At 59.6% G+C, this 10,098-nt stretch overlaps 1 protein-coding gene across 1 annotated transcript in view; it reads right to left on the bottom strand.

Moving 5' to 3' along the window:
* Positions 1–10,098, bottom strand: part of VOLCADRAFT_100079 (uncharacterized protein) — a gene marked incomplete at both ends in the record, with an annotated part of 17,588 nt that overhangs the window by 4,826 nt on the left and 2,664 nt on the right. Inside the window, 13 exons of the mRNA XM_002958718.1 lie at positions 344–480; positions 642–724; positions 1,114–1,203; positions 1,896–2,042; positions 2,427–2,549; positions 3,239–3,433; positions 3,729–3,977; positions 4,514–4,831; positions 5,211–5,366; positions 5,718–5,877; positions 8,476–8,657; positions 9,234–9,413; positions 9,672–9,981. Of these exons, the coding sequence (XP_002958764.1) occupies positions 344–480; positions 642–724; positions 1,114–1,203; positions 1,896–2,042; positions 2,427–2,549; positions 3,239–3,433; positions 3,729–3,977; positions 4,514–4,831; positions 5,211–5,366; positions 5,718–5,877; positions 8,476–8,657; positions 9,234–9,413; positions 9,672–9,981 (2,330 nt within the window). The remainder of the gene's footprint in view (positions 1–343; positions 481–641; positions 725–1,113; positions 1,204–1,895; positions 2,043–2,426; positions 2,550–3,238; positions 3,434–3,728; positions 3,978–4,513; positions 4,832–5,210; positions 5,367–5,717; positions 5,878–8,475; positions 8,658–9,233; positions 9,414–9,671; positions 9,982–10,098) is intronic.

Raw genomic sequence — 10,098 nt, 5'->3', positions numbered from 1 at the left:
CCGATGTTGACGCCGCCGATGTTGACGCCGCCGACGTTGCCGCTGCCGACGCCGACGCTGACGCCGCCGATGTTGACGCCGCCGACGTTGCCGCTGCCGACACCGACGCTGTCAATGCTGATGCCGCCGACGTTGCCGCTACCAGTGCCGATATGGACGCCGCTGCTACCGAAGTTGCCGCTGCCGACACCGACGCTGTCGACGGTGACGCCGCCGACGTTGCCACTACCAGTGCCGACGCTGGCAGCACCGACGTTGCCGCTGCCGACGCCGACGCTGGCTAGGCCGCCGCCGATGGCGCCGCTGCCGACACCGACGTTGGCGGTGCCGCCGGTTGTGCTACCGAAGGACGCAGCGCCGTCGGTGTACGGCATGCCGGGGATGCCGGTATTGGCAGCCGCGGAAGCACGGAAGAACCGGCCAGGCGGCGAGCCGAACCGGCCAGATTGCGAAGCGTTGTACGTCATGGTGAGTGTACGACTGGGCGAGCGGGAGTGTGAACGGGGGGACAGCATGTTCCGAGCATCTCTACCCGGAGAGGCGGTGGACGTGCTGGAACGGCCGGGGGAACCGGGGGCACCGGCGTCCAAACCCTGCGTGTGTGTTTTTGAGGGGGGGGAAAAGGGGGGAAATATGCGTACCGGTGGTTGGTCAGGTGTGCGTGCACAAGCGTATATATGTGTTTGGAACTCTTGGCAAAAAAGAGAGCTATGAACTTGTTCCCCTTTAAGAGAAGAACAACAAGAAGAAGAAGGTTAGAAACGGACGAAAGAAGTTAACGACCGCAGTGGGTGTCGTACACCAGGCCTACACAATGTACGACAGTAGCGCCGGAGCCGGAGCCAGCGTTGGCGCGCGGGGAAAGCGAAAAGGAGCAAGGAGGGGTTCCGGCGGTCAGCACGCAGGCATGTCTGTCTGTCTGCCTGTCTGTCTCTCTCTGTGTTTCTCTGTCTGTCTGTCTGCCTGTCTGTCTCTCTCTGTGTTTCTCTGTCTGTCTGTCTGCCTGTCTGTCTCTCTCTCTCTCTGTCTGTCTGTCTGTCTGTCTGTCTGTCTGTCTGTCTGTCTGTCTGTCTGTCTGTTTCTGTGTGTGTGTCCCATCCTCCCTTCCCCTACCTGCAAAAAGAATTTGGCCAGTTCCAGCTGTCGGATAGTGTCTGTGTGGCTTTCCGCCGTCACGTCTAGCTGGTGACGCAGGTTCAACACCTGCGGGGGGGGGGGAATGGCGAAAGGAAGTGCGCGGGACGGGTGCTTGGGACGGGTGTTGAGGGCTCTTTATGAACTGAGCTGAGGGGTGTCAAGGGGGAAGGGCTAGTACGACTGCAAGTGCGAATACGAATACAAGTACGAATGGATCTTTGGCGACTGAAGGGGGGTTGGAGGGCTGGCGTGGGCGGGGGGGGTTCCCGTGTCCCGAGGCCCCCTCCTCGGCGGGGGGGGGGGGGAAATGTCAAGCGGATAAAACCCAAAAGTGATAAAACCCCAAAGCCCCGCTTCGGACTTGCCCCGAATCACGCCCTGCAGAGCATTACAATACAAGATACATCGTACACACACGTACGGCGCCCCTAACCCACCGTCACCTACCCCAGGCCCCGGATTCTGTAACGCTCCAATATCCTTTTTCCACCCGTCCCCTCTAATACACACACACACACACCATTACCTTGCCATGACTTCTCCCCCCCGTCCCCACGTTTCCCCCTCTTTCCCCCTCCCCACTTCCTGGTCATCCCCTCCCAGCACACCCCCACCCCCTAGACGGGTTCTCCGGTCCCCGAATCTCTCACCTCTCCCCACACACACAATCTCCCCCCCCCCCCCGAAACGCACCCCCCCCACACACACACCCCAACATACACCCCGCACACACACCCACACCCCGCACACACACGTACCTGCTTTTCCAGGTCCTTATTGATGGCCTCCACCTCCGCCAGCCTGGCTTCCTTCACCCGCAGGGCCTTGATCTGGTCCTGCAGACAGCCCACCTCGTGCTGCAGCTTGTGGACCTCGTTCTGGTAGTAGCGACTCTGCTCCTCAGACTGGGGGAGGGGGGGAGGGGGAGAGAAGGGGGAGAGAGGTTGGGCGCAATGTTGGGCGCAATGATGAAGATTCAGTCCCAGTTGCACACCGAGGCTGTGTGTGTGTATGTGTGTGTGTGCGTGTGACGATTTTGCTTCTTTGAATGTACATACTTCCTGGCCGGCTTTCTTTTTGAATACTTGTGTTTTTCGCCAGTTGTGGAAGGGCCATTCCAATCAACAGTGGAGGAGGAGGGTTTGAAGTGGGAAGTCGGGCGTACGAGAGACGTCAGGACACCCCGTCCTTTCTTCTTTCACACACACCCCCTTCCACTACCCCCCTTTCCTCGTTCTCTCGCCCCCCTTGCCCCTCCCCCTTTCCTCCTGCCCTTCACCCCCGCGCACCTGTTCCAGCGCCCGCCGGGTGACGTCCAGACTATTCCGCAGCTCCTCCTCCATCGCCCGACTGGCCTCCAAGTCGCTGGAGAGAGCCTCCACTCGCTTCTTCAGGGGGACCAGCTCACGAGCCTGACAGGCAGGAAGAGGGGGAGGGGAGAGGGGGGAAGAAGAACCACGAACGAGTCAAACGGGGGAAAGAGTGCGGAAGGGGTGGAAAGGGGGGAAGGGGGGGGAAGGGGGTGTGGTTGGAGTCCCGTAGACCGGGAGGAGGAGGGGGAGAGGAGGAGGGAAGGGGCAGGGGGAGGAGGCTAGGAAGGAATGCAAATCTATCCGGCCTATATCCTTGCTTAGGGCTGACAGCCCCCACCTCACCTCACCTCACCTCACCTCACCTCACCTCACCTCACCTCACCTCACCTCACCTCACCTTTTTACCCTTCAGCTAATCACCCGTCATGTCTCTCACACATCATAAGTCCGTACGACGCACAAAACACACGTGCTGTGCGCCATGGCACACACCCCTCCTTTCCCTTCCCTTTCTCCCCACCAACCCGTCCTCCTCCTCCCCCTCCGTTTCAACCTTACCCGGCTCGCTGGCCTCAACACCCTTCCCAAGCTCTCCAATATCTCCCACCCGCAAATATCAAAACGCGTGTTTTTCCTATCATACCTCAACCCTTTCCCCGTAACACGCCTCCCCTCTCTTCTTTCCATCAACCGGCGGCTCCTTCTTTCTCTTAGGGCCTCCACCTCCACCTCCACCTCCACCTCCACCTCCACCTCCACCTCCACCTCCACCTCCACCTCCACCTTACCTGCGCCTGCAGCGCCACAATAGTCTCATGTTGCATCTTCAGCTTCACCTCGCTGTCCTGTGCAGCCGCCTTGCTGCGGGTGGCGTCACTCTGAGAAGAACGCAAGTCGTGCTCAAGGTTGGCCACCTTCATCTCCAACACCTCCTTCTCGCGAATCATGCGAGTCTCGGTGGTACGAGCGTCGTACAGGTCGCGCTGCGGACGGGCGCGCAGCCGTGTACGTGTGTGAGTTTGTGAATGTGTGAATGTGTGTGCGCGTGCGCGTAGGGGTATTGGGGGGGGAGGGTGAACTTCGCTGAATATGCCCAGAGGCTACACGTGCACGACGGCCTTGTCTTGTCAGGCGGGCCAGGGTAGGGTAGGGTAGGGTAAGGTAGGGTAGGGTAGGGTAGGGTAAGGTAGGGTAGTTGGCCTTAGGAAGGGTTCCGCCCGGCCATTCCTACACTGCACCACCACCCTCCCTCCCCCCCAGCCTCCCAACCCCGCTCACCTGCAATTTGGAGTTCACTTCCTTTTCCTCGGCCAGCTTCACTTGCACCGTACGGAGATCCCGCGTCAGATCCTCCTTACTGCCGTACAACGTCCCCACGTGTTGTGCGGCCAGCCCCAGGACCCTCTGTGCCGCCCCCAGGGGCCCGTTGGCCTCCCAGGAGCGGTCGCCAACTCCCGGCACGCCGTCCATTCCCTGGAGTTGCATGGTGCGGGCCAGCACCTTGGTGAGCTCCACCATGGCGGTGGTCTGTGAGGCAGGAGGGGAGGGAGGGGGAGGGGGGAAGGAGGGGGAGGGGGGAAGAAGGGGGGGGGGAAAGAGGGGAGGGGATAAGGGGTCAGGAAGGGGGGAAGAGTGGGGTGTGTGTGTATGTCTGTGTGTTTTCAGACGAGCAGGCTCTGACGCGGGGGCGACAGTCACGGTAGAGCATTTGACGGGGAGGACTGAGGGCTGAGAGAGAGAGAGGGAAGGAGAGGGGGGAGAGAGAGGGAGGAGGTGGAGGGCACCGTAATGGAGTAGAAGGGATGACGAGAAGGGGACATAGACTACTGCTACTGCTACTGCAACCGCTAATGCCTAAAGGACAAAAAGACAATCAATCAACCAACCAACCAACCAACAGACAAACAAACAAACAAACAAACACAGCAAACAAGCACAGCAACACACGCGCAGCCCTCATCACCCAGCTCCCTCCCACCGCATAACAACCCCAGTCGCGATCCAGTTGTATTTTCCCTTACCCCTCGCCCCCTCCTCTCTCCCCTCCCCCCCCTTTCCCTCACCTCCTTCTCCACCTCCACTCTCCTCGTCTCCTCCTGCCGCCTCGCAGCCACAGCATCCGTGATCTCGTGCCGCATCTGCCGCTGCACCGCCTCCGCCTCACTCGCCGCCTTGGCCGCCTCCGTCTCCGTGGCCACAAGCTGGGAGCGAACCATGGACAAGTCCGCGTCGCACGTGGCCAGCCGCTCCTCCACCTCGGACAGACGGGCTGTACGGCTCTCTAAATCCGCTTCAAGCTCCGCCGTACGCTCCTGGAGGGCCGCCAGGTCAGCCCGGAGGTCGGCGACCGTCTCCTCGTACTTCTCAGTCACCTTGCCCACCTGCGTGGTTGCGGTGGGGGGTTGGGGGGTTGGGGGTTGGGGGTGTGTGCATGGGGGGGAGTGGGTGTGTGTGGGCGGGGTGGCGTGGGGGGAAAGGGAGGGATAGGAGGCATGGGGCCAGGAGACGGGGTTTGGGGGGGGGGGATGATTGGGGGAGATCAGCGGAAAGAGTGTGTGTGTGTGTGCGTGTCCTATCCGGTCCATGGAGGCTGCCCGGGCTGTGCACGTGCACGTGACACTTGCGTGCTTGCTCAGCTTCCTCGCGACTTCTCATTTTCCATTCCTGTCGTACCGCCTGTTTCACCTCAATTCCTTCTCCGGGGCATACGAAGTTATGAAACCCCCCACCCCGCCCCACCCCACTCCACCCCACACACACCTTCCCCAGCGCCAGCGCCTGCTCCCTGTGTTGGTCCCTCAGCGCCGCCAGCGCCGCCTCCAGCTCCCGTATCTGCTGCCGCTGGGCGGCCACCAGGATCTCGTTGCCCTCGTACTGCTGACGCATGCGGGCCAGTGCGGCCTCCAGCTGGGAGACCTGAGGGGGGAAAGGAGGGGAAGGGGGAGGGAGGGGAGGGGGGAAGGGGACATGAGGAAGGGGGGAAATACGCACTGCCAGGGGAACGACGCGGGGTTGGCGAACGCGGGAGAAGGGGACGTAGGAAGCCGTACGCATACATATACACACAAATACACACACGCGCACAGCTTCCCATGCCTGATGCCAAACCCTAAAACCCCCCTTTACTCCTATCCCTCAGGCCGCTTCCTGTCGTGTCAGCGCCTAGTCAGCGATTAAGTGTCAAACACCTTCCCCCCTCCCTCCCTCCCCGCCTCCCTCCCCCCTCCCCTTCCCCCCTCCCCTTCCCCCCTCCCTCCAAACGCTTACGTCATCCCTGCCAATCCTGGTTTGCTCCCGTGCCGCCTCCACAGTCGCCTCCGCCACCGAGGCGGTGCGGGTGGCCGCCTCCAGCTTATCCCGCAGCCCCTGGACCTCGTTCTCTAACCGCTGGTTGACGGCGCGGTGGTGCAGCCACTCGTGCTCTTGTCTGCGGAGGGCCCGGGGGTTGGATGAAGGGTTGTGTAAAGTGGGGAATAAGCGGGGTATGGCTGTTATTCCCCTCCTCCTCCCCCGGCAGAGAGGGGAAGGGGAAAATCAATCATATGATGACGATGATAACGTGGGTAGCAAAGAGGGGCAACTGCCGACAAGAGGGAGGATACGCCATGTTTCTCTGCAGCGTAGGTGGCGGTGGCAACAGAGTTACAAGTCCCCCAGATGAACGGGGCAACGGAATGCTATAACATTGGCAATTGTGTTTTACAATGCTGTGTGGTGGACTCCATCCATGCAGGCTGCATGAAGCAACATTGTGGCATTCATGCTGCTTTATTGCAAGTGTTTTCGCATTCTTTATATGCAGGGTAGAACTTTCCTTTTGCGTCTTTTTGGACTGCTGCCCTTTCGGTCATCAGTATTTGCCTGTTCCATATTTGAAGAACCCTTAGTTTGTTTCTCTCCCCACTGCTTTTAAAGCCTGCCAAGAGTGCAGGGGTGCAAGGACTTGTCCCAATTCAACGTAGTCCGGAATCTTTAATGCAGGCAGCTGGAACCACATCGCCTGCTCCTTTCCCCCGCCTCCCTTCCCCCCTCCCAGCCCACGCAGTTTCCACCCCCTACCGGCTTCCCCCCCAAACTTCCCCCCTCTAAAAGCTCCTCCGCAGTTGACCCTCCTTGCAAAGGATGTAATCCCCTTCCCTCTCTCCCTCTCCCTCTCCCTCTCCCTCTCCCTCTCCCCCTCCTCATATGCAGCAACAGATACAGAAAACCCACACCTGTCTACATCGCTGGCATAGCTCAGTTGGATAGAGCACCCGTTTAGTGAGCGGGAGGTCTCCAGTTCGAATCTGGATGTCAGCAATGATCCATATAGAAATATTATGTCCTGTGCTGGCGATACCAGTGCTGTCCGCTCTAAATAAGGCTAGGAAGGCCGCTATTCAGGAGACCGAAAGTTACGGTAGGGTATGGTATTAAGCAAGGGTGCCCCTTAGCGAAACCCATTTTGGACTCATTACATTGATGCTCGCGATGCTGATTGCCGTGTACGCCTCTCTAGCCGATGGAGCACCCTCCGCGAGCAGAGTGTTAGCCTGGCGGGCGGTGAACTCACCAACCTGCTTTTCGTTAACGATGTGTCACTGGTAGCGACAGGGCACGATAGAGCAGAATGCCTTCTGGGGCTACTCGAAGCCTACTGCAATGCGACGGGTATGGCCGCGAATGCCGCCAAGCGTGAAGTCCTTATTTTCGAGGCACTACACGGGAGCGGAAGCGGCTTATTGAAGCTGAGTACCGGTTAGGTGGGGCGGAGTTGCGGGTGCTGACCGGCAACGAGACGGCACGGTATCTCATGTTGCACTATGGCCCAGGAGTGAAGTTTTCAGCATGTACCAAGCAACTACTCACAGCAGGGAGGCGGGCCACGTTTGGGCTCAGCACCCTGTGTCGAGATAAGAGAATTACCACCCCCAAGCTATGTATGTCTCTCTATATAATACACTAGTTGTACCGGTGTTTTCTTATGGAGCGCAAGGTTGGGGACCTGACTTCATAAATGTGAGTTTCGAGGGTGCTATAACTAATCTCATGGTCCAGGAGCAGCGTGCATACATGCGACCTGTCGTTGGGGCGAGAGGGGCCCGACTATGGTTTCCCTCTACCGTGAACTGTCGCAGAGGCAGCTCCAGTTCCATTGGACCAATCTTGTACTTAGGTTTTGGAACTCTGTGGTTCAGAGGCCGGGAACGCTGTGTCACCGGGCATTTGTCGCTGACCTGGAATTGGCACTTGGGGGCGTCACTGAGTGTTGGGCAAGCAAGGTACTAGCCTTTCTTACTAGCTTAGGAGCGGAACCCCCCACTAATACGTGCGGTAATGATCTCTTAGCGTACTACGCCACCCTTAAATTGCCAGTTGCGAGCATTCTTACGGTATTTGCCAAGCGGCTTGATGCACGGTGGGAGTGCCCGAATACCTTGGGTGACCACCATAGGGTTTTCCCCATAGGGATAACCGGAGCCAAGGCTTGTCGCTATATGAACTGGATGGGAGCGGCCCCGCCTAGGGGTGCGCGGCTCGATTGGTTGGAGCACACTAAAGGGACCATGCCCCAGCGACTTCATCATGTGCTCATGCGTTTTCGGTTAGGCTGTTGGGAGTTAGAGGTTAATAGGCCTAATGGGCGTGAGCGCACCGCGCGTACCTGCAGGCTTTGTGACTGTGGAGCGGTTGTAGATGAATTGCATGTTTTCGAGGAATGCCCCGCTTACAAGAGCATACGGGCTAAGTATGATGGTGATCTAGTCTTTAAGGGGCGCAGCATGCGCACCATTATGACTGAGGCGCCACCCCTGGCATGGGCCAGGTACCTCTCGGAAATTTGGGAGGCCAGGCACGTCGCACTGAGGCGCTTCGCCCTGAAGCGGACGAGGGAGGATGAAGATGGCCTCCCGCGTACCCGCATCAATACCAATACAACGTCCATGGCCCCCCCCGGCTTTCACGGACACACCCGCACTTGTGTGCGAAACTTGTAACTTGTTATTTGTAACTTAGGGTTTAACATACACGCAGACACACGCACCTCCTGAGCAGCTCCCTCGTCGCCTCCAGTTGCTGCTCGGCCGCCGCCCTCCGGGCCGCCTCTCCCGCCAGGGCCGCATCGGCAAGCTGGAACCGCCGCTCTGCCGCCTCAACAGCGTGGTGGGCAGCAACCAGCTGGGCAGCCAAACTGCTGGCCACGGAAACGGAAGCCCCCTCCGTTTCCTGCAGTACGACAGCAGTACGACAGCACGAAATGAACATGGTGTACATGTGCTATGTCAGGGTGTGCAAAGCAAGTCGTGGAGGAGGAAGGGGACGGCGCAGAGGAGAAGACTGGGGGAATAGGGGGTTTGAACGGGTGAACGTGTGTGTGTGTGCGTGTGCGTGTGTGTCTGTGCGGGTGTTCAAGGGTTGGTGTACCGTATACGATGTACGATGTACGGTGTACGAGGAGAAGGGTAGGGAGGGATCAGGTTGTCAACGGAAGGGAGAAGGGCAAGTTTGCAGGGGTATAACGGCCGGGCAAGATTCTTCTTTCATCGGCATTTTGATCGCGGCGCCCTCCCTCCCCACTTCCCTCGCTGGAGCCTTGTGCGTGTGTGGTGGTGGTAAGACGAACCACTGACGAATGAGGTGGTGGTGGGGACTTTGGGTTTTTAACACAAACACACACACACACACGTCTCATCTCCGCAAACACCCCCCCAACCCCAACCCCACGGCCCCCCAAAACCCAAAACCCAAACCAACACATACATGCACACACACACACACACACGCACAGCCTCCGAAACCCACCGGCGCGTCCTGTGCCGCCCTGCCCGCGGCCAGCCCCTCCCGGTCCTTCTCCCGGTCCGCCAGAACCGCCGCCCACTGCGCCGAGGCCTCCGCCACCCGCCCCTCCGCCGCCAGCGCCCCCCGCAGCGCCACCAGGGCGGACTGCTGCTCCACCAAATGGCCCAACAGCTCTCCACGATCCTGAGCGTATGTATGTGTGTATGTATGTAGGGCCGTCGGAAAGAGGTCAATTCACGTGCATGATCATGACTTAGTGGGAGCTCGGGTTCTAGGTTGTGGTAGGTCGCGGTCGGAGTCGACAATTATTCATTCATTTATCCATACATCCATACATACAAACAAAACATACATACATACATGCCTACATACCATCACAAAGAATAAACTAAATCTACCCACATCGCCCCCACCCCCCCACGCACCCACCCTCTCACCCACCCTGCACTCCGCCGCCACCTGCCGCCTGAGCTCCTCCAGGGCAACCCCAACCACATAAAGCGCAGCGTCAGCCAGCTCAGCAGCATGCTGAGCCGCAATTCCAGGCTCCGAAACCGCCCCCGCCGCAGCGGAGGCGCCCGCCGTCCCCGGCGCCGCCGCTGCCGCCGCCGCCACTGCCGCCTGAAACGCCGCCTGCTGCTGCCTGGCCGCCCCCGCCGCCGCCACCTGCTGCAACATGTCCCCCAACCAGCCTTGCAGCAGTACGACATCCTCACGGCGACTGGGGCGGAGGGCGGGCAGCGGGCCGCGCCTGTCCCGGGAGGGACGGGGCCGGGGGGAGGGGGGGGGGGATTGGGGGGGGGGGGGAGATTTAAAAATGTTGTTAAGGAAGGTTGGGCTTTCCTTTCCCAAAAAGGGAGGGGGGGTT

This window comes from Volvox carteri, assembly GCF_000143455.1.
Source record: "Volvox carteri f. nagariensis unplaced genomic scaffold VOLCAscaffold_104, whole genome shotgun sequence".
NCBI lineage: Eukaryota > Viridiplantae > Chlorophyta > Chlorophyceae > Chlamydomonadales > Volvocaceae > Volvox > Volvox carteri.
This window is presented reverse-complemented; position numbering and strand designations above follow the sequence as displayed.